The 26240-nt window shown below is 48.5% G+C and overlaps 2 protein-coding genes across 7 annotated transcripts in view; both read right to left on the bottom strand.

The window, feature by feature from the left end:
* WBP1L (WW domain binding protein 1 like) overlaps positions 1-16838 on the bottom strand; it is a 59283-nt gene extending 42445 nt beyond the window's left edge. The window contains exon 1 of one of the 5 annotated variants that reach the window (XM_062601903.1): positions 16681-16838. In XM_062601903.1, the coding sequence (XP_062457887.1) occupies positions 16681-16767 (87 nt within the window). In that variant the 5' untranslated portion in view covers positions 16768-16838. Of the gene's footprint in view, positions 1-6487; positions 6583-16680 lie in introns of those variants that run through there. The other 4 variants (XM_062601908.1, XM_062601917.1, XM_062601914.1 and 1 more) reach the window with 4 other exon arrangements.
* Positions 16839-19983: 3145 nt separating this feature from the next.
* SFXN2 (sideroflexin 2) lies at positions 19984-26184 on the bottom strand. 2 transcript variants are annotated; one of them, XM_062601819.1, is made up of 12 exons: positions 26153-26184; positions 25091-25263; positions 24618-24788; positions 23481-23579; positions 23249-23324; positions 23092-23177; positions 22411-22471; positions 22272-22338; positions 21912-21961; positions 21582-21631; positions 21308-21355; positions 19984-20915 (listed from the first exon to the last, which is right to left on the bottom strand). In XM_062601819.1, exons 2-12 carry the CDS (start codon positions 25249-25251, stop codon positions 20816-20818), a joined length of 969 nt encoding a protein of 322 aa, XP_062457803.1. In that variant the 5' UTR covers positions 25252-25263; positions 26153-26184; the 3' UTR covers positions 19984-20815. The 2 variants fall into 2 exon arrangements, with proteins under 2 accessions (XP_062457803.1, XP_062457801.1); XM_062601817.1 differs by lacking the exon at positions 26153-26184 and having other exon boundaries at positions 25091-25508.
* Positions 26185-26240: the final 56 nt, after the last annotated feature.

The following is a 26240-nucleotide window of genomic DNA, read 5'->3' as shown; positions in this document are numbered from 1 at the left end:
CTGTCCTCCTACACTTTCTCCAAAGGCTCTTGCAACTTAAAAGTCATAGGAAAGCACACTGAAACCACCAGACTTGACTGCTGCCAACACTTCTATGCTAGATAAGGTCACCTTTCTGCATTATTTCTTATGCAGCAACTCCTCTGAGAAGATGTTACCTTTCCTCCTTCTAAAGCCCTATGTATGATGACAAGCAAATACAGATACTAAGACAAATCAAACAGAATTTTCTGTTATAGAAGAAACTGTTTCTAGTCTTCATTGTCCACTTCAATCCGTAATTCTGAATAGCAAAAGCTCAGAGTTTAGTTTAAGCAACTAAATGTAAATCCTGATGAAGTCCATTAAGGAGTTTAAAAATGCCCATTACCACTTTGGGCTAGACTTGAACTGGTGACCTAATGATGTGACACTTGACAGTTCTTCAACTATCTGTGATCGCAGATATTTGCATCAGCAAATACTTAAATCCCAGGAGACAAAACTTCCTGGGAAGAGAAAATGTTAGATAAATGAAAACTTCAGAAATCGTAGAAAAGATTCTAAATTTGTGCAATTTTAACAATGAAGAAAATACAAACAACAGTCACCAGATTCCTATGAGTTTCTGTAAAATCCTTATTTTACAAATACGTAACACACAACTTTGTATCAAAAGCCTGTACTGGCAAAGCTCAGCATTCACTACCAGACCAGGGCAAACATAGCAAGGCCCAGGAATCTCCCTCATGGCTTTTGAAATGCACTAACTAAAAATCAAGACACATTTTGTATCAAATGTACAAATAATTTCACTTTGTGTTAATGTAGTAAAAGAAATAAGATTTTCACAGTCTGTTCAACTGCATCACATCAAATATGCAGAGCGTGCTATAACATCTATCCTACCAGAGCTATTAAAGGCTCTTTGCAATTCATGCAAGAGGACTGTAATATCCTGGTGCCATGCCTGCAGAGGTATGTGCAAGTCCCAGTGAAGCAAGTCCATTTCTCACCTGGTTTCAAAGGGGCACCAGCTGAAAGCAGCCATCAAGTTTCCTCTTGAAATGAAGCATCCTCTAATATTTTATTAGGTTGTAAAAATTTCACAATGGTACATCTGCCAGTGAGACAGATGGAGCCAAAAGCACAATTAACAACTCCCATCAGAGGGTAGATCCTGTTTAATGTTTTTAAAGTAGTACTGCGTACGTGCAGGTGCTCCATTGGAGAGTCTCCACACAAAGAAATGCCCTTATCAATAGCAATACCTTTAATCGCCCTGATGAAAAATAATACTCGCTTGAATAGCCATCAGCCCCTCTCCCTGCACATGTAAGTAAAGTCAACCACAACTGTGACCAATCCTACAAAATGGCTCTTGAGAAAAAGCATCTGTACAAACAGCTCTCTGCCTGCCTGGGGGATGCAAGTCATTTTGCTGGATTTGTTTTGAAGCTACAGATGTACTTCAGATGCCCTATGCTTATTCAAGCACCCTGAATAAACCAGCCAAAAATCTTATGCCACATGAAAACAGTCACGTTCTCCAGCTTGCATCCAAGAAGTGTGCAATTTAGGGCTTGCCAAGAAAAGTAGCTTATCATCATTCATTAATTTTAACACCACCATACACAGCATTAAAATAGCTTCAAGAAAGGAAAGAAAAACGTAATATAAATTACCAAGCCAGGTGATAAATCTTCTGAAAGCATCCAAAAACATCACAGTAAAAGCTTGTAAAGGTGAGCAACCTGGTTTCATAAACATGTTTCTGATTAACCCTTTTGCAGCTTCTAAAAGATACGATCTCTGTTGGTGCTAAGCATGTCTGCCAGAGCTTGCCAAGGAAAGCATGAGCAAGCAGCTTCAAAGGCAGAATGACGTACCTATAGCAGTAAATCCTAATCCTCTCTGTGGAAACCACGCAACTGAACTTAGTCATAGCAAATGGGATTAGAAATTCTAAAACAAAACAAGGGTTTGAAGGAATTAGCAGTCATCCTGAGATCCTGTTGAAAATATTGAGCAACATTTAAAAACCAGCTGTTGTCAGGGTTGATAAAGGGGAGAGTAAAACAAACATCTTGCACAGGAAACCTTTAGCAGATGGGGACAGGAACAGGGTACCTGGGTTATCCTAAAACTGTACACACTGACCCTAGATGGTGGGTTGGCAAAGACCAGAAGTGTCAGAGAGCACCTTAGCCATCACCCTTAGAAATTCAGGTGCACAGACCCCTAGCAATAAGTTTCTGTGATTTGACCATAGGAACATGGCATTGATTGAAGGAGATGGTGCTCTGACCATCAGAGTGATTGCTTATGTGCCATATACTGGGGCGGAGGGAGAGTCTCTGGGAAGCTGTCTGGGAAGCATGGCATTATTCTTTCCACAGTTTATAATGTCACGCAAACACACGTACACATGAACGTAGCAACTGCTCAAGTGACTGCACATGGCAGAAATGCAGAGGTCAGGATTTCTGAGGCAATTCTCCAAGGAGACATTTAATGTGACTTTCTGAAGTTCCCCACGTTTCTTGCACTGTAACTTCCTGGACAACAGGACTGCCTATTTTCCAGTGACCGGACCTAACCCAAATTACATATTTCCACAACCCATGTGAAATCCAGGTTCTGATGGATGTGTGTTTTCATTTTAGGAAAAGAGCTGATTTTCTAACTCAAGACAATCTTTCAATAATAAACCATGTCTGCACATAGGGTCAGGAAGCCTAAAGAGATCTTAAAACAACAATTAGTGTAAGTGAGTTCCCTGGCTGCCTCACTGCCAAAGAAGCTTCATTAGCAAGTACCAAGTATTCAACTCCTGATCACTTCAACAGATAAAATAAAGAGAACACAAAGACTTGCATGAGGAAAAGGAAGGCAGTAGCAGGAACAAAGGAGACAAGCAAGGAGAGAAAAGAATACCTTGAGAAAAAAAAAGCAGACAGTCATGACCTAAGTGCTGATGAAACGGGCTCCTGATCAATATGGAACGTGACCATAAGGTACAAGCCCACAGTTCAATGAGAGAGAGCATGTTCTTCCTTTGATTATTCTCCAGTGTCAACGGAAACCCACTGGGGCTTGAACAGATACCAAGTCTTTGAGAGATGAATGTCTAACCTAGCACACAGGCCATGAATGAAAGCAGAAGTGAGTTTCCACCCCTCCTCCCCAGGACTATCACTTCCATTTAATGAAATCTGAGTGGTCAGATTTCAGTGACTTCGCTCTACTTTCTGCCCAGACAGAAGGCTCTTCTTTCCTTTAGAAAGGCCTCCGTGCCTCGCTCTCATCAAAATGAGAAGGAAACAGAATAAGATAGATACTAGGTGCCATAACTTGCCAAGCAGTACAGCACAGGGCTGTCCAAATTTTTGGCAAGAGCAGAATGGCTTTCTTATCTTTCATTTACCATTGACACTGTCATGCAAGTCTTCTTCCTTGCAAACTCACAGATTCCAGCAGAGCCCTCCAGAAGACTGACCTTGCAGCAATACTCAACTGCACACTATTACCAGGTAGTTCCCAAACCAAAGATTATGACAGTTTTGAGTGGCAAAGACTGGAAACTGCTTATCTGAAGTCTCTGCAAGGAAAGCACAAAGACACTTTAGGATCACATTGTAGAACTCTTCTGAAACCTGAAAGGTAACCAGTCTGGTTACAGATCCAGAGAAACTAGGCAGAGATTTAGCTTCCACCATCAGGAACCCCCTGATCAACTAGCAGAGCCTCTTTGCTATGCTTGGACAAAAAATTAGAAGAAAGGGAAGTCCGGACATTTCACACTCTGTGCAGTCTCTTGAAAGATGAAAGCAAAGAGGGGATTTTTTTTGTTAAAGTACTTGCTTGGAAGTTCAGGGGAGGAATAAAAAAAGCCCTCTTAGCTTTCCTTCTGTATTTAGGCAGAAGCTTTCTCAGTATTTCCAGTGTTGTGAAATAGAAGACAGAAGAAAACAAATGGACTTTGACACAGAAGTGCCAACCAGAAAAAAAAGCCACGAAAGCTTGTATAAAAACATGCATGTCCCTAAAAACAGATGCACCTATCAAAGCATTGTTTAAAGCTTGCCCAAGTTGAGAGTCTAACTGAACTCTCTGTACTTGCTGTTAAGAACAATTTTAATCAAAGTAATAACCAGGATTCAACCCAAGAAAGAAATAATGAACTTGGCTTTAACTGGCTTGCGAGAAACCCAATTTGCAAATGCTACCCTTAGCCAGCTATTGAATATACAAGTTGATAGAGCCCAGAAGGCACTGTGATGAGTGACTTAAGTGGAGGCACCCTACACCCACTAACATTCCTGCTGAATGAATGTGAAATCTGCAAGAATTGCTTTTATTTATCTTACTAAAAGCATTTCTTGGAAGGGCTGGAAAAATTTATTTCAGATGGATTTTTCAGCTGAGAACAAAGTTGTATTTATTGTAATTATGCACTCTCCAGTGTGGCCTGCCTTGCTGAGAAAGAACATTAAATTCAGCTGCGCACAAACTCACGGAAGTGACCTTTTGAATGAAAATGCTGCAGCAAGAGACTTGCAGAGCATTCTCACTAAATAATAACCTACTGTCTATGACTTGCAGATTAGTGCTCAGACCACTGATTTCAGCTGCTGCTTACACAGGCACAAGTCCACATGAGGTCAGTCAGCTGAGAATAAATTGTGTTTGCTATGAACTACAATACGGAGAACTGTACTTGGGAAACTATTCATAGTCTCCAGTCCAATATGGTTTTATGAGCTTTTATTAACCAGCGTGGAGCACCATAACCTTGCAAGGTATCTTTTCTGCAGGACACCCACTGTCTCATTTAAGTAAGAGGATCAAAGGACTTACTGACACAAACTGGACAAGCTCTCACTTTAAGTGATAAATGAACACCCACCACCCATGCAGAAGTATCCTGCTCTTTCTTTGCAGAAGGGCATGAGGATTATCTGAAACTCTTCTGCTGTACAGAAAGCCCAAGCACTTGAAGACAGAGGCAAGTTAGCACTAAAGAATCAGGAAGTCAAACTAGAGGGTTCATTTAATCACCTAAACAAAAGGTGCAATGTAAAATAGCAAGAGATGCAAGACACATGCTTGTTTGGAAACAGAGGATGTCTTTTTAGCGTGCAAATATAAAATGTCCTCTTTACATGCATAAGATTATTTTACTCTTTGCAGAAAGGCTGGGTATCAAAAAGCATCCTATCCTATAAAGAAACTTAGGACAGATGTCTGAGCCTTCCCAAGAGCTGGGTCGCTGGGTAGTCAAATTCCTCTGCTGCCAAAGAAAGCCAGGCAAGCTTGTGTGCTGACATTCACATCTCAGAGCAACTGGAAGCCACGCGCTCTGCCTGCCCACTCCAGCACCATCCTGCATGGACAGAACCTGTTGACAACCTGCTCTGGGCTCCCTCTCCCCCTTCACTCTCCAAGGCACACACGGCAGGGTCTTATGGTTCGTGGCCATCTGCAGATTTTGGTATGTAGTTCAAAAGTCTAGAAAAGAGACTACCTTGTTTTCTATGCATCGGAGGGATTTTCAGGCCAAAATGCAGCTACCAAAATAGTTTTTGCTGCCAGTTTGGGTTCTGTACTACCTTTTCAGAGTCTGTGTTTGCATTTCCGCAAGCTCGCTCTCATCTCACAGCTCTGCTCACTGAACCTGCTGGTTTAGTCCTAAATCTGCATCTCTCTGTGCTGTTGCCTCCAAGGGGGAATATGATATAAGAAGTTCAACTTCTACTCTCAGTTAATTGGTTCTGTAGTTGCAAAGAAGGAAAAGGTTTTACTTCTCGTTTTCTATGCAGGAGACACAGCACATGTGATCTGTGAGGTGCACAAAAGTTTGATCCTTGTGTGTTTTTACATGTTGATTATTTACTGTAATGCTTTCCATCCATACAGAAGAACAGTCCCCACTCAAGGACAGAAGAAGAACAATCAAACTGTATCTCAACAATTAGGTAAAGTTTGACCATAGTACTTGAGGTTATTGAAAACCTTTGGACTGAAACCTTGCAGAAGAAAACCAGGAGTTTCTTGGTTAACAATTAATAATTTAGACCTAAAGACTCTCATCCAGACCTCCATCTGAAGAGGGGAATTACACAATATTTATACACCTAGTACCACACAATGTCCCAGTATTTTGATACAAAAAAAAAAAAACAACAAACACAAACAACAGTTAATAGTATGTTCACCATTTTAGTGTCTCCATTTCAGATTAGAAATGTGACATTACTTTCTTAATATCATGTGGTAAGCCAGGACCAGAACTGAAGAGTTCTTGCAAAAAAGTACTCATGTGTCAGAGGAAGGATTCAGGAGCACACTGTGGCTTTTAAAAATCATTACTTTTTACAATATCTATAAATTCACCCTCAAAAAAAAACCCAACAAACCAACCACAAAAAAAAAAACAAACAAAAATCCCAACAACTAAGCCCAAGAAATTTCATTTGAAAACTGTTTTCTTTTTTCCATCATTTACCTTTGCACTAATCCTTCAGGTTAAACTATCAAGACACTTCAGTCTCAAGAGCCCTCACCACTGCATAATATGCAAGATGCCTCCTATAAGGAGAGGGAAAAAGCCAACAAACACAGAAACAGTGTAAGACCTGTAAATGAACAAGTTAATGGGTTGAACCAGATAAGAGCGGTATTTTTAAAGCCTGTTTCTTTAAAGAGATTAGTTAAAAGCATAAACAAGTTTTACCTTGCATCCTGTCCTGAAGTAAAGCGAAGTGCTTCAGGAGTGTTGGCAGGTAGTGCCTGTGTGAGAGAAGAACTCCCACAAAAAGGATAAACAAAATCTAAGGTCATCCATTTAAAAGTCTGTCCCTACCTGTAAAAAGCCACTAGAACTTAAGGTTTTCAGATTTGTAAAATTAACTTTTTCCTGTATTAACAATGTGGTATTGGTTACATCAACAGCAGCAGCTCAGATAGCCTTCACATTTACACTTATGCAAGCCACATACTTTCATGGACACAGATTCACCCTCCATTTGCTTAGTTCAGGAAGATCAAGGTGCAAACACAGCACCCAGCCAGGCCACTGCGAACATCTTGTCTGGTGCCATCTTCCTCCCCTTCAGATCTCTAGGTTCTTAAGCCAAAGCCAACTTGTTCGCTGTTTCCATACACAAATTTAGTCCTGTTTTATTAAGACACACTGAATATATTCAATCTCTTGGTCAAACTTCCAAAATCTTTTGAGAACAGGATCATAGCAGGAAGAGTTTTAGTTCCATGCTGCTAGATAATATGACACAGACAAGAAACCATCAGTGCCACTCTTCCTGTTCCCCAAAGTTTATCTGTTCTGTTAGAGGTTGTGAAAAAAGGTTTGTCTGGGCTTTGTCCATGCAAAGAACTCAGCAAGCCCTTACACTTCCTATCAGCCTGAAGTTACATGCCAGCAAAGGTGAAACAAGGCAACAACAGATTTGTCTGGTCCCTTAATCTAAAGTTTTCCTGGCACAACGCTTCTCAATAAATACACAGCATGCTGAAAATAAAGGAGGACTGCTGCTTCAGCTAGGCCATCTAGAGAAAGCAGACTACAGGTTTCAGAATTGAAAACAACACTATGAAGAGCACGATCACTCCAGACTTCCTCTTCATCTTTCAATGCCAGGCTGATCCTCAGACTCCAGTCAAGGGATGGGCCTAAGGGCACAAAATGGGTCAGAGGAGAAGAAAACTCCTGACTCTTGCTTCCACAGCCCAAAGACACTCTGGTGGTTTAGCATTAATACTCTGGAAGCACAGAGGTACAAGGACAGAGTGGAAAAGCAAGAAACTCAGTAAAACAATGAGCCACAAACAGAACAATATTTCATAATCAAGTAAGTGAGATGCAAACATTTCTAATGAGACGGGTAGCAAAAAGGAGCAAAACAATGAGACAAAGGGAAAACAATACAGCTAGGAAAAGGAGAGGAAAATAAACCAAGAGTTCATATTTTTGACACTGCAATTTAAAACAGGCTTTGTCAGAGTCCAAGTGCTAACCATCAGCAAATGGGGGCAATCAGCAATGACATATGTCTGCAAGCCTGTTTTATCTAAGCTTCAGATCACAGGAGACTGGAGAGTCAAATGCAAACTGTGAAGTTTGCTGCTTCTAAAAAGACAAAAGTCAAAATGACAAGGTAATGTGAAGACAATGCAATACACATGCAACCCTCCTCCTCCTCCTCTTCAACATTCACTATTTGAAAAGCAGTCTGCAAAGGAGAAAGGAAAGAAGGAATTCATTACGAAGGAGACCCAGACAGGAGTCATGACCTTGCATTCAGGTAGCTGCATTAAATACTTTCCTAAAACAGAGAAAACATCTTTCAGATAGTGTCTGAAGAAAAGTCCTTCCTCCCATCAAGGCAGGGACACTCTTGGTAATATTCCCAAAGCAATTACAACTGATACACAGGGTGAGATGAAGTCAGCCCAGTATCACGGCCTTGAAGACATACTGCCTTCTTAAAAGGTTTTGTCCACTCTTTGCAACACCCCTGTACGATGACCACCACCTCCTCCAGTCTCTCCCCTCCCTCTTGGCCCAGACTGACCCCAGGCACTGTTTAACCCTTTCATTCCACATCAGTCACTCCTAATTCATGTTTAGCTCAGCCAGAAAGCTCAAAAAGGTGCTTTTGCAGCAGGTTGTGAATTCTGTGGTACCAATTTTCTGCCTACCACCAGGTGGACAGATGTCACAGGGGATATTTTATGCAACAGAATGGCCTGATCTTCTGCTGGAGGTGTAAGACATGCTGCTCCCATGCCTTCCTGTTGGCCACCATCCACTACCTGGGATTTAAACAGGATCCCAGGTAGAGGTTTTAAAAAAGCCATGCAACTACTGATACAGTATTAACAAATAAAAATCTTGTTACAAAGAGTCAGGAATACAGAGCTTGGCAAGGGTGAGTACTTCTGCATATTTTACACTCTTTCCGTATCAGCCTTCTGGTGTGACTGCCACAGTTACACCGTTGTTTGACTGACAGCATTATCCCAGACTGTCTTGATTGCGAGCTCCAGTTCCATATTAAGTAAAAAGAAGTCTCTTGTGGACAAGAGTCCTTGACCTGCTGGCCACATCTGTGTGCTAGGACATGAGAGAAAAGAGTGAATCAGTTCTGCTCACTAAAAAGCCTCAGCACAGTCTGCTGGCACGCCATTAATGTCTGACTTTCCTCCCTGTTTCCAACAGGCAACACTAATCTTTTACACAAGGGAAGCTCAAGACGGCTGGTGAGATTCCTGGCAAAACACACGCTTCATAACTGTTTCTATAGCTTATCAGCCTTTTCCCCTTCAATTTGCTGTTCAGCCAGCAGGAGACAAAAAAGAAAAATAAGAATAGTTCTGTAACCAGCAGAGCTCTGTAAAGCTGACCTCCCATTAATTTGTTCCACAAGGCTGATTGACTTTGCAGGCTAGTAAACTGTGAGCTCCAATTGAAGCTTTTCCAGAAGCTAGGGCATATATCAAGTCAGTCAATCACAGGCTCACAAATTTTGCAGCGCCTAATAAGCTCACAACTGTAGCTTCTTGCTCAGTAATGCTTCTCTGGTTTTTGCTGTTGTTGGGGTTTTTTGGTTGGTTGGTTTCTGTTTGTTTGGGGTTCTTTTTTTAGGTCTCTGTGCCTGTTTTCAGGAATTCTGTTGACATCTTATGCATCTTAGAGGTCTCTTCGTATCAAATCTGGCTCCAGGGCTTTCAGCAAATCAGTATCTTAACAAGCTCCCTCAGCCTCAAGTAGAGCCAAGACAGGGTTAGGCTTTGCTTTGATCATGATCCCTCACAGATCGCAAAAATACCCACAAAAACAACTAAAAATTCCCAATCCCAAAAACCCAAACTAAGAAAGCAAAAAACCCTAAAACCCATGGACTTCTACTCTTGAGTTGCCTCTGAAATGCCCATCACTGCTTTGCTTACACCAGAACCAGAGATGTAATAAAAACACATCACCACTAAAGTAATAAATTTACACTTCATAGTGATGCAGAAGATGAAAGAGGAAAGAAGGAAGAATACTGCTACCAGAGCTTTCCTTTCCTGAGGCAACTGCTTTTCTCTGCTAGTCCTAAGGACTGCAGTCAGCATCCTGAGGTCCTGAACTGCCATGAGAAAAGGAAAGGTTTCTGTTCTCCATTCTTCCCTAAACCCAGTACTTACTCTACAGCTTGGCAGTACTGGTAGCTGCTCGCCATACCCACCTACATGTCTGTAAGTCATTATCAACAAGAGGCCAGCAGCATTTTAAATGGCAAAAGCTCTGTCCCCTGAGGCACTGGAGATTTCTTCCATGTTCAAGTGGTGACTGCTAGCAAACTGCCAGTGCACTGTCAGTGGCTGGATTTGTTGATGCTGATGCAGAAGTGCTTGTGAAGAAGGAAGAGTCAGGCAACTGCATCTAAATTTCCTACACAACCCACCTCTCTCATACTCTTTCTCTTTGGACCGACCACAGGCAATACGAGTTGAATGGACACTGACCAGTGGAGGAGGCCTGCAGACCAGCAGCACCACAAGCTGCCTCCACACAAAATTAAGTCTCTCCTTTCTGTCTGTTCAGGGTACAGCATGCCAGGGAGCACTGGCCACACTGGCATTAAGTGGTTTGGTCTGCTGCGTCACGCCTGGGCATGTTCCTGTGTAACCTGCTCTAGGTGGCCCTGCCTTGGCACTGGGGGTGGACTAGACAATCTCCAGAGGTCCCTTATGTGATCAACTCATTTGGCACCCAGCAAATCCCCTCATGCAAAGTGCTCCATTACAGATTCACAAGCCATTGCAGAGACTGTAGCAGTCCTCTAAAAATAATACTGGGGGCTGTGATCCCACTGATAATCACATCATTAGAGGTGAATGAAGCTCCTCCTTATCCAAGCAGATAAATTATCAGGTCTCTGCAGCACCTTGAGCCTTCCTCTGCAGTCAAACAGTACCTGTGAAATCACGGAAAAAGCATCATCTGTAACTGCCACGCCAACATGTTTCCTGTCACAGGCAAAGTACGGGCATGCAATTCCTGCTTGGCAGCGTTTTCTCTCCAGCCAGCTGTTATTTCAGGCCTGTTTGTTATGTGCACTGTTCACAGCCTCAGCCATGCAGGCAATCAACTCTCAAGCTCCACTGCCACAGCACCCAGATGCTGGCATCTCAAAACCTATCTTCTTACCTGTGGATTTTTTAATCACAAAAGATAGCAGGAGGAAGGAGGGACCTGGCTTCCCCATCAGCATCTCTCCATGAAGTCATCGAGGAGTGCATTCCAACACTCCATATTTACATTCTTCTGATTTGGAAGAACAGACCAATACCTCGTGCAACCAGGTTCCCCCAAAATGTGCAATGAGCATCTCTGCCCTGCCATGACTTCTGAGACTGCCACCGGCCCTGCCTCAGAGACTGCTTTTGAAATGCCTCTTGACATGCCAAGCGCTTTCCCTCATATTGCAAAAACAGCAGCACAACCCCGGCAGGAGCAGCTTGCCAGGTCACTTTGGATTCACAAACCCCTCAAAGCAAATGCAAGACAAACGTACAGCCATAAAATCAACAGTTAAATACATTAATAAGCTGTGAAGATTCCTATGCAGCTAACCAGAAAGGCCAAATCTTATCCTACAAAAACAGGACAGCTCACATTAGAGGAACACCCCCAAACCCATTACCAAATATGCATGTTGTCAGGAAACAACAAAAGGCCATGTGTAGCTCAATGTTACTAAACATGCAGGACATGTATAGGCACAGCCACGACCAAAGGGCACAGCACAGACAACCCTGGATGGGGAAGCAGGCCAGAAGATCACTAGCCCATTTCTAGCTTTTTGCCACAAGTTAATGTCTGTTCAATCCTACCAGTCCTCTCAATATGACTTGAAGGGAAAAAAAAAAGGCTAAAAGAAAAGGTGGGTGGTTTGCATTTACTAAATATAGTGCCCGTTACCTCAGAGGATGTCCATGTGTTTTCACATTACAAAGAAACACAAACTTCTACCTATATCAATGCCTTTCTAATACTGCAGAAAGAAAGAAGGTGAACTTCAACATAACACTGGGTTAATACAAGCTGACAGAGCTATAGAGAAGAGCACCCTCTTGCCAGCAGAAAAGTAACTGCTGAAGAAGCTTAGGAGAGGAGCACTTCTAGGAATCAAAGCAGGTTTATCAAAGAAGGGTTTATGGGTGTTTTAGCCATTGAAATGTGGCCAAACACAGAGCACATTCATCCCTTTGTCTCACTAGGAGGGCCAATGGTGGCATCACTACTTTGGGCAGCATCCCTGGTGCCCAGCAGCACTGCAACCAGCAGAGCCATTGCTTGGGGACAGTCAGCATTGGATGCTGCCCCTAGCTGGATGAGGCTGACCTGGCCTGACCCTGCCTGGCTCCTGAAGCTTGGAGGATGGAAAAATCCCTGACTATATTGCAACAACTCTGGAAAATGAAACTTTCCAAGTCCCCTTTCAGCACAGCACAACAAAAGCTGCCCGAGTTTATTCTTAAAATAGTGGGTTTTGTTAATTAATATTTGGAAGGTGGCAAGGAAATTCTCAGAAAGGCAATGACATGTCCCAGTCACAGAGTTGCTTTGACTGTCCTGAAGGAAACTGCTCCCAGGCTGCACTGGACACTTTCCGACCAGGCTTTCCATCTGCTGCACAGCTGCAAAGATGGAAGGAGAAATTTTCACAGCATTGTGTGTAACTGTAAGGGCAACTCACAACCAAAAGCATTTTAATCAGCAGGAAAGCGTGCTATACAGATGAGGCACCGGAGCTCACGGTGCTATCATCACCACAGTACAGGCAGTGCTTAATCCAATGTGCACAGTTATTTAGAGGTCCCTGTTTTGAGCAAGTACAGGACGTACTTTGATCTCTGCTGCCTCCTGCCAAAACTGTGGAAATTAGCAAGCCAAAAACCAAGTCACAGACAAGATATCATGGCAAACAAAATATATCCTACAGTTATATGAGCAGCTGTCTTCCTGAAGGACCCCAATGAATTTCAGGAGACACAGAAGTGTAGTTGTAACTAATTATCTTTAATTACAAAAGTTGTCTTAAATTTACTGATGAGATGAGCCTCTCTTACACAAGGACAGTTGAAATTTTGCTGTTCAATTCACAAACTACCTGAAGTGATGCTCTGCAAGGGCCCAAACACAGCCAAACTCTTGGATGAAGCCTGGTGACTCCAAGTTGATGCAATCAGAGTTATGGTCCCAGCCAGAGGACAGCCTTAGACAGAAACTCTGTGTTACACGGGTGTTAGCCACAGAGGCAGTCCACCGAGTTCTTTCTTAAAGCAAAGATCCATCCTCTTTGTCACATATGATGAATCATCCCTCAAGTCACAGTACTCCAATCAAACTCTTTTGAGACAAAACTGGTCTAAGAGCATGCTTCTGACAGATCTTGGCTCAAAACCACCTTATTAGAGACAGAAAGATGTTGCAGTCTTGTCACATAGTTAGCATTCACTTAAATATCTTGTTTTTAAGAAAAACAACAGTTGAGAAAACTATGTGATAATTAAGCTGTGGGCGTGGGAAGCAGACAGATAGTTAAGGCAGTCAAATAACCTTTACTCTGCCCTGCAGATAAACTACAACAGAAAAGCAATTAATCTTCAAAGTTTTTCATTTCAAATCTGATCAAGCTGATTTTAAAATAGATCAATTTCTTATTTCCTCACTTCTTCCTCCCTCAAACCAAGAGGGGAATGCACAGCTAAAGTGTGTGGTTCAGCTGCAACTGAACATGGCCAATGTCTTCTTCCCATGACATTTATCCTGATTTTATTATGTAAGTGCAGTATTTCTGCCCATAATCTACTGATGTTTTTATTCCTGTTAATTGAGTTTTGTGCTCTGATTACAAGTAAAACTGCAATGAATACTCATGGAGACGGATGAACAACTTGGACTCGGTATGGTGATGACCTAATTATCTTCATTGTCCTCCATTCACCATCCCGAACAAGTGTCAGTTAAAATGAAAGTCTCTGAAGATCCCAGGCAGGCTGGACTTACTTTAACCTGGAAAATCAGACCCTCCTGCAGAGTACAATGTGTTCTCAGGAATGTTTGCTCAGTGCAGCTAGCAGTGCAGCTCCACCTCCTGAATTATTTAGAGGACACATTTCCTGTAGCACCTCCCAGTCTTAGACCACCAGGTCTGTGGGGTAGTTTATACAGGCAAGGTGGTGTACACTCTTCCCAACAGCAGCAGCAAGCAGGCCATGGCAAATGTCTGCAAGGTAGACAGTAGGCAGTAGCCCCTAGAGGCAGCAAGGGCAGCAACCCCCTGGAGAGGACAAGAGGCAAATGCTGTCAGGGTTTCAGCTAGAAACACAGGAAGCCTTGGTGAGATCTTTCAAGTCCAGCACCACCCCACTGCAGCTTCTCTCCACAAGCCCATCAGCTCTGAAGAAATCACACTCCGAGGCAACACCAAGAGAGATAAAGTTTTGTTACATGCTCATTTTCCAGATCCTACATTACCACTGTCATTTTTGAGTGGGTAGCTGTCAATCTCTAGTATGCAGCAAGATAATACCAGACTTTTGACAGACAGAGTCTACATTTAAGATCTAAAATAAACTGCAAGAGTTTTATATAGACAAACTATGAAAAGAAAATGAGTAAAAGATGTATCTGTATCTAAGTGCCTTAAAGAAAACGTAGGATGCCAGAGCTCTTCTCCCCCACTCTCATGTATTGTACCACACACAAGATGTGTTATTTTAGGATTATTTCTGGTGCACTGACTGGAGAGGATACCCACAAGTCACGTATGCAACTATTCCACAGGCAACCTAGCTGTATGATTGCTTCCACACCCTCTTTTTTCCTTTCCTCCTTTCTACTTCCTATTCTTTTATTCTACCAGCTCCTTCACTAATGCAGAAGGCGTACAACTCAGGGAGCATCTTTCACAGTCTTCAAAGCAGGTATGGTATTTTTATGAGCATGTATAGGGTTCAACACTTTCACAGCTTCTGTCCAGATAATCCTACCACCTGACCACTGCTTGCAGCTGGAATGCCACAACGACCAGAGAGCAAAACAGACCTGAGATGTGCTTCTATATGTTTAGTTTATGTACCTCAGCTCACAGATGATACAGAGCAAGCACCAAGACTTCCACCTGGTAAAGGCAGTTGAGACAGCATGGAAAACACACGGTTCAACACAATCCTACACCTGGTTCCCTAGGGCATCAATGCACAACCTTAGCCTCAGTGCAGCCAAAAGAGATTTGGGATGGCACTACCAATACACAGCTTTTAAAGTAGATCTAATGCTCTTAGCATCCTGAAAAGACAACAGTAATACAAAAGGGAAATAACATCTGTAGTCTTAGGCAAACTCCTCAGCAAACTTCAGCAGAAGCATTGAGAAATATTTCAATGGAAGCCTTCCAGAAAGGGTACTCCCCATCTGCACCCTTGTTACATTAAGCACCGTGCAACCCACAGCTTCTGTGACCTGCAGTCATAGAGCAGCATCTCGCTGGCTCAGACCTTCAACAAATGCAACTTACCATTTGTACCTTATAAGTAATACACCGTATCAAACCAGAAGTCATCCTGTTTTGTCTGTGTTCTACACAGGGTGAAAGAGACATCTTGACTCCACAAATAATAAGATCCAGGTCATGCACAGGTTGCTTGGCCTAGTACACTTCTCTCCGAGTGACACTAAGCATACATATCAAGGTGGGAGAGGTCTACATGCATCTACATGGGGGAACCCCAGAACATCACTGGTGATCTGAATGGTATACACTGCAGCATAGACAGGAAACAGTAAAGAGATGAAGAGAGAATCAACTTTATTAAAACCCTTTCCAGGCATGAAGAAGGTAGTAAGCAGGTGGTCAGAGCCTACAAAGATAAGGCCTTGCTCCCCTCATCCCAGCTGACACACACTCCCTTTTCCTTCCCTCTGTGCCGAGGCTTGCGCCAAACCTCCCCACCACAGTTACTGCCACGGGCAGACCAGCTCACCAGCACCACACAAGTCCCATTTCCCCACTGACCCTCTGGCTAGCTGCCCCAGAGACACCCTCCAGCTCATCCCAAACCTCCTCCAGCCCCATCCCCTCACGGGCCACCTCCTCCCTGTCACCACCCCAGGAAGACACACACTGCTCCATCCACAGTCCCCACGCACCTGCCAGCTCAAGCCTCTGCCCTCACTATGGCCATCTTCACCACCATCTCCAGTCAACCACCACCAAGCACCTTTCTTCCTCACCCTGCCATACAAAGCATCTCAAAGCAGCACTGGCACCTGCACCTAGATCCTCTACAAACCCTCTCCATCCCCTCAACACAGAAGCACCCCCAAACTCCAGTCTCTGCATCTCCTCCAGGTTTTCTTCACCTAAAGGGCTTCCCAAACCTCAGGCAGGGCCCCAAAAGCCTCTTCCTCGAGCCCCAAGAGCCCAGGGACCCCACTCCTGCCCCTGCCAGCCCAGCCTGACCCCCTACCCCAAAGGCCACGTCCCTCACCACGGAGGGTACAGACCCCTGCGCTGCCCCTCAGGCGTTCAGGCTGTATCCCCCAGCCTCACAGACACAACCCCCCAGCACGGCGCGAGCCCAGACCCCCCTCCAAGCAGCCTCCCCTAGGGCAGCCCCTACCTGGGCAGGCTCCACGCTGGCAGGCAGCCCCTCGGGCAGGGCCTGGAACAGCAGCAAGGCCATGGCGGCGCGGAACCTCCTCGCCATCCCCCCCCCACCCCCCGCTCCCCGCCTCCCCAGCCCGACTGCGGCCCGGGACGGGAGCCGAGGGGGCACCCCGCGCCCCGGCCCGCCCCACCCGGCCGCCTATTGGGTGGGCGGTGCGCCGCTTGGCTTGCTATTGGTTCAGAGCGCTGTCGCTTATGGGCAGAACCGGGAGGGGCGGGGCCTGCGCACCGGGAGCTGCCATCTTGAGTGTGGCGCACCGGGGAGGGAGGCTGGGGTGGGGGCGCGCTGCCATATTGTGAGTGGCGGAACTGCCTGGAGGCGGAGTGGGGGGGCTGCCCCTTGGCCCTGCACCCTCAGTGCAGGCACCTCCAGGGACAGACCTGGGCACTGCAAAAAGGGGGTTCATAAGCCTGCTACAGCGCCATGACACCCCAATGGCAGCCAGACACTCGTCCTCCATTCAGCTGGCCACACCTGGCTACCATGATCCCCGCTTGGCCTCCTCTCCAGTGCACCCATAGAGCCCCAGACCCAAGCGGCCAACCTGGATCTGGGAGTTTGACATGGAGAGGGGGCTAAAATGATAGCAGCAGCATAGGGCTGGACTGGAGGTGCCTGGCAGGCAACCATATGTTGGTGTCAGTCTGGTCCAGAGGCAGCAGCAGCATGGAGAAGTGTCCCACCATGGCCAAGTCCCAGCATGTCCCCACACTGCAGTCCCTTGCCCAGGCTTGCATGCCTGGGAGAAGAGGGGACACTGGCACTGGGGGTTAATTCACAGCTCAGGGGAGATAGCCCGTGTTCCCGGGGCAGTGGCAGAGGCTTTCTACACTGCCGCTCCCTGCACATTGGTCTGCCTCCACAGGGATCAGAGGGATGAGGTTTATCAGATGCTCAGATAACACGTTAAGAAAAGCCAAAACAAAAGTAATGGGTTTAGCAGCTTATCTCCCACCCTGGCATGCTCCAGTCAGGGCAGTGCTTGGGGCACACCTAACCCCGCTGGTTCAGCTCGCCCGCCTGCCCTGGCATGGGCCATCGGGTGTTAACCCATTGCACATGGCACCCTGCCGATCCCCCCTCCATAGGCAGCCAGTTCACCAGCCTCCACCAGCCTTTGGGTGAGGAGCAGCCAGCCAAGCCTGCCTGCTGGGACTGCTGATGCTCCAGATGAGCACCTCAGCCTCCCATGCCTTCCAAGGCTCTGCTGCAGCCCAGTGTCTTCTGTCTGGTTTTCATTTGAAGGGAGGTTATAAACATGACATTTCAGCCGTGAACAGTTATTAAAGAAGCTTTATTCCTGTTCACCACAATTAGAGGCACAGCTGGGAGAAGGCATGAATTCAATGGGAGCACAGAACCAGCCCAGATCAGGTGTGACTCATCGCTGGAGAGCAATTAACACTTGCAGCTCTTCCCGATCAGGGATGAGTCCGGCTCTGACTCCTGGCAATGAGGTTTCCTTCGTATTGCAGCAATGGGAGATGGAGGCAGGCTGGCAGAGTCACCCTTGGAAGCACAGGGACTTGGTGGCTGCAGCGTGGCTGTGACCCCTCTGCTCCCTAAGGAGACCAAGGCGTGCTGGGGAGTTGCTGTGGTTTTAGGGAGTGCAGGAAGGCTCTGGCTGCATCAACCCTCTCCTGACACCAGGGCAACATGAGCTGTTGAGATGACTTGAATCCTCAGGGGAGATGGGAGCTACAACCTGGAAACCTACAAACCCTGCTGAGCTAAGCTGTCAGCTGGCGTAAACCCACATCGGTCTGAAGACGGAATCCACTACTATAAGCTCAGGGGTGGGGGAGGTCTGTTTTGAGGATGGCTTGAATATCCTCCAAGCCCAGAGCAACCCACTTCCTCTGTCCAAAGCAGTGTGCTGCACCATGCCCTGCTCCCCAGGGCAGGGGATGAGCTGGTGTGAGATGGCAGTAGCTCTTCAGAGGATCCCTCTCCTCCATTGCCCCTCTGGTATGGCCGGGGACAGCAATAATGCTAAGGCTTTCCCACTGTGGTCCCAGGCTGCTGCCCCAGCATCACTGGCTGCACGGTACTCACTGCAAATACAGGAAGGGTCAACAGCAAGAGCATGGCTGTAATGCGCAGGGAGGGGCAGTTATTAGAGCATCACTGTGAGAGGCACCTTGGACCCAAATACAGCCCAGACTGCTACAGGTGCCTTTCTGAAAGTGCTCAAAGCAGGTTTGGGTGTACAGTAAGAGCAGCTTGAGTTAAGGAGAGCAGAGATGTCTTCTTCTGGCTTCTTCCCACTTGCAACAGGAGTGACATCTGTTACATTTCATGTGCTTATCTATTATTTTAATTGTGCATTAACAAGAGATCTAATAATACCCAGGGAATGGATACACAAGCTTTAACTCGTTTTCCTACTTTCTGCTGACCTATTAATTATTTCAGAGCTCTTATACAACTTTCTAGCTGTAACTACACGTGGCTGCAGACATTATCCTCTGCCTGTTGCAGCTTGGGCAGAAGCAAACCTGTTGTAGATACAGCTTGGCCTTTCAAGAAGTACATTTTGGTTTTGGCTGCTCTGTTTGTAGGAGTGGAGTGCTTAATGCCATAAAGCCCTTTTGCTGCAGACCCTGTGTCTCCACGTGGGAATCTGACAGGTATCCCTGGCTGAAGGGATGAGTATGGGGCTCTCCAAGCAGCCACATCAGACAGCTGGTTAGAAACATGCTTATCCCACCACGGGATGCTCACCAGCAAGAAGAGAGCTAGATGCAGCTGGTTGAGGGCAGGGACTTTAGCCCAGGACTAGGACTAAACTCTGGGTCTCCTTCTTCTGAAACGTAGGCTGCAACAAACTTAAGCTGCTCTTCTTTGGTGTGGGAGAGCTTTCTGGCAGACCCAAGTTAGCATCACTGCAAACACTGTCTGGCCAAGGAGACAAACAGCACCCATGGGTGTAGGGTCAGTTAGTGTCATCCCTCAATATCCCCAATGGGGTGAGTCACCATGAGCACTGCACCATCACTTCCATTTTGTCACTTGCCCTCAAGACTATCTGCAGCCCCAAGAACCAATCTGGGGAGGCTGCATGGGATACCCAAGGGTTTCAGGGCTCATGTCAGCCCTTGCAAAGCCTCATGGCTCTTCCTCCTTCTCCTGGCCCTTGTGCCCTCATCCTGGTGGCTGGTCAGTCACAGAGCCTGCACCCTGCCCTTTCAAGGCAGGCATGAGACCCACGTACCAGCCCTGTCCAGGGAACCAGCCAGAAGCAGAGCCCACAGCTGCTTTTAAAATTTAATTACTCAACCCTCCTCTCTGCCATTTTCAGTGCTGCCACTCAGAGTCTGGGTCAGTGCCTTGCCAGCTTTGTAACTCTTGTGTCCGCTTCCCCCTGCCCAAGGCGGGCCAGAGTCAACTGTCCCCCAAAGCTGCAGATCCTTGGTCCTACTGTAGAGACAGTGAGAAGTGGGACAAGGGTGATGGCTGGCTCTTGTGCTCAGAGGAATGGGTAGATTGCAAAAATTAGAGCTTAAAAAACAAGTAACTATTTCTCTCCTGGATTGTGGCAACACAAAGTGAAGAAATCCTGAACCTGAGAATAAGGAAGGCATGGTCCAGGCATTGGTCCCTCGACTTCAGGATGCTCCCTGTGCAGAGGGAGACGTCCCTCTTGGTAAAAGGCCACTGTGGTGGTTTAAGGCAGCAATGTGGTTTGGCTCCTGGTGCAATGGCAGGGCACCTGCTTTTGGAGGTAGGACTGCACTCTGAGCCCCAAGCGAGAGCCTGATGCCTCACAGGAGTCATGAGGCTCACACAGACACAAGGCTGGGGTAGCGGAAGGCATTGGAAGTGCCACCATCACCCAGAGGAACATGGGGAGGCAAGCACACGGCTAGCAGCAATGGGGGGAGGCTCAGGACAAGCCAGAGTGCTGCAAGCTGGGTGCACAGAGCCAGATCCTGCTCCCCTGCAGGGAGGAGGCACCAGGGTGCTGGGCTGGGGCAGGGGGCAGATCTGGCTGGACTGTGCCTCTGAGCCCTGCTCAGGGAATGTGGGGCTGGTGGTGGCAGGAGGCTACCAGGAGGGGTGCGATGGCTCCTGAGGTAGTCTCCATTCACAGACCCTTGTTAAAGTAGACGTGTGGCACTTTGTCCCCGTGCTTGGTCACGATGCTGTCACGCAGCTCCTGCTCAAGGTTGGACAACGCAAGGGAGCTGTGGGGAGAAGGGTTAGACACTTAGACCTGTCATCTTCCTCCATGGCCATTAGACAGGTCACCCTCCCTCCCCAGTGATATGCAAGGTCCCCTGCAGTCCCTGGGATCTTGCAGGCTCACATCAAGACCCACCACCCATTCCTGGCACCCACCACGTCCAGTGCTGGGGGGCAGAGAGCTGCCTATGGGCCTGGGGGGTCCCAATGCTCCCAGCACAGAGCTTGCAAAGCAGAGGAGGCACATGCTCTCCTGCTGCCCGGGACTCCAGTGTGTACATTCAGATGCATGCAGGAGGACATCATGCTCCTACTGGGAAGGGCAGAGAGGACTTAGGGGAGGAGGAAGGTTCCCAAGGTCCCGTGCAGGAGGAGGAAGCAGTGGGACAGGTACCATCTCTGAGGGAACAGGGCGCAGGCTGCTGGCACCATGAACAGGAGGCTGTGGGACAGAGAAGATACAGCATTAGTTTTGTGGACTGCAGGCCATTTGCCCCCTGGCCACAGGAATCCCATCCCAAGAGGTGCTGACTCCAAATAACTGGGGAAAGCCCAGGCTGAAAGGCGAGCAGCTTTGCAATCCCTTGCTGGGAAAAAGGTCTTTTCTCAAGAATCCCTTGGAGCCACCCTCCAGGCACCCACAGGCATTCGAGCAGTGAGATACTTACAAGCCCCCACTGACAAGCACCTGCAGAGGCCCGTGGAGAACTCGGATTCGCTGCAAGAGAAGAGCTGGGATTGAGTTTCTGGCTTAGCCATAAGCCCTGCTTACAGGGTAGGGAGACCTCTCCCCTCAAAGGGGCTGAATGCCCAATACCTCTAGGGTGCCACCAACCCTGCCACCCTTTCACAGCCTCTCCCAAGAGATCTCTGGTGTACTGGTGACTTGAATAGGGGGCAAAGCAAGCCAAGGTCTACAACCCCCCATATAATCTCCAGCATCTCAGTGGCACCACAGGACCCACTGGCAAACCATGGGAGGAGAAACACAGGCTCACCTGCATGAAGGGGTATTTCTCCAGTCGCTCCATGATGATGGGTAAGATAACTAGGTGCAGAGAGAAAAGGTCAGGGCATCCCTGAAAGCCAGGCCCAAAGGGCTGCCCCAGCAGGACCATCCTTCGTGCCATGGCAGCAGCTAGCTGTGCTGGGAACTACTGGGTGCTCATCGCAGGGACCTGGCACAGGACCCTCATCCCTTTATCCATCCATCCCCCAGGCAGCATGCTCCTCATGCTCCCATCCTTTCTGCCAGGCTTCTGGCATGGCAAGGATCTTGCTGAGAGCAGGGGAGGGTGAAGTGGTTGGTCCCAGTGGAGTCCCCAGTCCAGCCCCCTACTCCCCTGCTCTGCACTCACTCATGCCTGGTGCTGCCATGGTGATCCTGGAGACCACAACCTGCGTGATGCCCTTCACTGCTGCCCTCTGCAAGCAAAAGCAGCAGGTGAGCCCCTTCCAATGCCATACCCCAACCTGGACCCTCATCCCCAGACTCACCCTGGAGTGGCCAAGCTCGTTGTTGTCCTGGTCTGTCACCATGACCCCATTGATGATCTCCCTGGAGGGGACAGGCAGTAGTGAGTGGGAACTGAGATCAATGCATAAGTGTGAGGACACAGCAGTGGGGTGAGGGAGTACCAAGGGGGTCCCAGCAACCCCACTGACCCCAGCCCTGGTCCCAGGGTGTAGGGCTCCACCAGCCCAGGGCACCACAGTCCCCAGCCCAGCCAATGCTGCCATCTTCAGGGCATGGCTGCAAACTGGGTCTGGCCATTCAGGGGACAGACACCTCCCTGTGACCCACAGCCCAGCAAGGCGACAGTCCCGCACAGCACCCCAGTTCCCCTCGCTGTCACCTCTGGGGACACCAAGCAGCAGACACAGGTCTCTACATGAGCCCCATCTAGGGGGTCCCAGTACATGGACATTGTGGACTGGGGCGTTCCCATGACCACATGCAGAAGATCTTTGGGTCTGAGAGATATTCCAGGCCAGACCCCAGAATAGTTATCCTCAGCCCAAAATCCCGCTCCTCCAGGCAGAGGCTGAGACACCCCACCCGGCACCTTCACCAGAGACCTGACACCATGAATGTGCAAGACCCCAGCATGGTTTCCATCCTCTCGCCTTCAGAAGGAGCTGGGTCCCTCAGGCGCCCCAGCCGCGCATGGCACTTACTGTTGCCGCATCATGGGGATATTAACACAGTTGGCAGCAGCCACGGCCACAAAGGGGACCCAACGGGCCAGCAAGGGGGGTGCTCGCTGCGGGAGACAGGCTGGTGTCAGTGCAGGAGGGCAGGATGCAGCCAGCTCCCCTACCCATCCCGGCATACCTTGGTGTAGAGGTTGAGTCCCACGGCCGTGGCCAGGGCTGTACCAGTGGCTGTGACATAAGCCACCCCAATTTGCCTGGACAGTGATTTCCAAAGAAGGGAGAGAACAGAAACACCAACTCTGACTCAATCCTGTTCCTTCAGTGCCCAAGACCAGGCACAGGGGGTCTTTATGGAGCATAAAGGGGGTCCCAACACAGAAGGTGCCCATTCTGTGTGTGGGCACACTTACTTCAGTGAGATGGGGCAGGCAGCATTGCGGTTGGTGTAGTTGACGAAGGCATTGAAGGACTGATTCACCCATTGCCAGAAGACCACAGCAGGCACTGTCCTGCAGAGGGAAGGGACCAGGAGAGCACCTGAGGGCTGTCAGGGATACCTGACCTGGCAGGAAGGCAGCCAAGATGCCTTCAGTACCCTTGTCATGATGTCTCCCAAAGGAAAATGAGGCACTGCAGCAAAGCCACGAGCCATTGGCAGAGCTGGGAAATGATCCCAGGAGTCCTGTCTGTGACAGGGCTTTGGGGAGCAAAGAAGGGGCCCAGCCCGGTGGGGTGCTCAGCCAGGGCCAGCAGCCATCCTGCTGAGCTCAGATAAGCCTTTGTCAAAGGGAGCAGCACAGTGGGGGCATATGGGGACAGAGGCGGCTCTGGGGGTGACTATGATGCCTGGGCTCCTCCTGGTGTTTCAGGGGCACTGAGGAGGAGACACGGGGAGATGTGGGTCTGATCAAGCTTTGGGGTGCAGGAGGGTAGAGGTGGGCTGGGAAGAGGGTGACCAATCAGCGCTGGGAGAACTCCCATCCAGGCTGGATCACACCAGTGACTGTGAAACCAGGCCAGCAAACAGGGGTGGGATGGGATGGGGATTCACTGGGGAAGGCAGTGGCTGTCCCACACAGCCTCCCTGCTGGGAACAGGATTGCTCGCCCCCCACAGCAGCCATTTCAGAAGGGAAACACAGGGAGCTGTTGGTATGGGCTGGGGCCACTGGAGAAGCCTGGCCTGGGGGCATATTTGGTCCTCATTTTTGAGGGCTGTTATGATCCATGGAGCAAGAGCAGCAGCCATGCAGGGCTTGGCCACGTTAATCATTACAGGGGCTCCAGGAAGAGCTGAGCTGAGCTGAAGTGGGGCTATTCCCAGCCATGCTGGGAGCTGGGAGGACTCATGATGCTTCCACCACAGGCTGTGCAACAGGGACAGGGCACAGGGATGCAGGTCTTGGCCACAGGACACAGGCAGGCACAGAAGCCATGGGCATGGCTCAAGCACCAGCCAGCCCCAGAGGAGGCCATGCCTGGACTGTCGGGGACCTCTCAGGGGCTGTGGGCTGTCAGGGATGCTGCCCAGCATCCCCAGGAGCTCACCGGTAGAACTGGAGCATGCAGCCGGTGAGGGCCATGCCCCCTGGCACCTGGAAGGACATCCTCCCAACAAAGTTCATCTTCTCGCCGCTGTCAGGGTGGAAGGCTGAGTCGTACAGCTTCTTGGCGTACAGCAGCTGCTCCAGGCTGCTTCCTGGTGGCACCAGCCCGGTCCTGCAAGCCCAGAGACCATCGAGGAGGAATTAAGCAGACCCACCAGCACCTTCCATCACCGGGGCACAGAGCCCCGGGGCACCAAACATGAAAGGCAGAGAAACATCTTCCATGAGGGAAGCTTGCCTCAGCTTGAGACTCCCGAGAGAAGGCTGGGAAACTCCTCCCAAATCACCTCTAATGGATATTATGTCTCAGTACATGCACTGGGGAATGACTGCTTCCATCCCTGTGTGGCCCTGCAGGGTGGTCAGGTATGGCCATGGGGATGGTACCTGCCCTGCTGTACCCCTGCTCCTCACCTGCAGGCTTCCACCAGAGTCTTGGCCCGGTCCAGCTCCTTCTCCGGCACCAGCACGGTCCGTGGGTCAGTGATGTTGAGGAAGTGCTTCAGGCGCCCCATGAAGGTGCTCTGGTCCCAGCGCGGGGCGTCGATGTTGAAGTCATGGGGGACGGTGGCCATCTTGGCGTGGATCTGGGCAGGGGGAGAAGGCAGCTCAGGAGGATCCTGCCTGCGCACTGAGTGCGGGCCTGCCATGGCCACAGGAGTGGTTAACTGGGCAAGAGCTATGGCAGGTTTATATTTAACGGAAGAGTTGGACTTTCAGCAGCCTTGAGCCCAGGAACCTCCTGCACCCTGCTGCAATAAGACTGCTCTTTCGCATGCCATCCTGCCTGCGTGGGGTCTGCTCCTTGAGCTCCCAAACACTGCCTGCACCCACTGTGGCACTGCACCCTCCTGCGGCTGCTGCACAGCCCCACCAACATCCCCTGGGGCACCACGCTGCACCCTTCTGTGGCGCTGGCACTGCATTACAATGTGTGTTCTCCAACACAGACAACGCACCTCTACAACACTGTTGTGCTCCCCCACTGCATCACACTGCACTACACATGGTCTATAGTGCTGCACAGTGCCCTCACAAAACCACAGCGCTTGGCCTGGCCCATGCCATGGTAGTACACTGCACTGCGTTACACTACATGCCACTGCATGCAATACACTACATTAGATTGCACTACATGACATTACATGGCACTGCACTGCATTACATGACACTGCACTGCACTGGACTGGATTACATTACACTGCACTGCACTGCATTACATTACATGGCAGTACGCATTGCATTGCATTGCATTGCACTGCACTGGACTGGACTGCATTACATTACACTGCACTGCACTGCATTACATTACATGGCAGTACGCATTGCATTGCATTGCACTGCACTGGACTGCATTACATTACACTGCACTGCATTACACTACACTGCACTGCATTACATCACATGGCAGTACTCATTGCACTGCACTGCACTGCACTGCACTGCACTGCACACCCGCGTCCCACGTGGCCCTACCTGCAGACCCCTCACGCGCCGTCTCCTGCCCCCCGGACCCCGCCGCGTGGCCGTCCTCAGCCAATCATAGAGCCCAGAGAGGGCAGCC

Source organism: Pezoporus occidentalis, unplaced genomic scaffold (assembly GCF_034315485.1).
Source record: "Pezoporus occidentalis ecotype Australia unplaced genomic scaffold, CSIRO_AGI_Poc_V1 ctg73, whole genome shotgun sequence".
Taxonomy (NCBI): Eukaryota; Metazoa; Chordata; class Aves; order Psittaciformes; family Psittacidae; genus Pezoporus; species Pezoporus occidentalis.
Note: the sequence above shows the minus strand (reverse complement) of the source record. Positions and strands in the feature narration are given on the sequence as shown.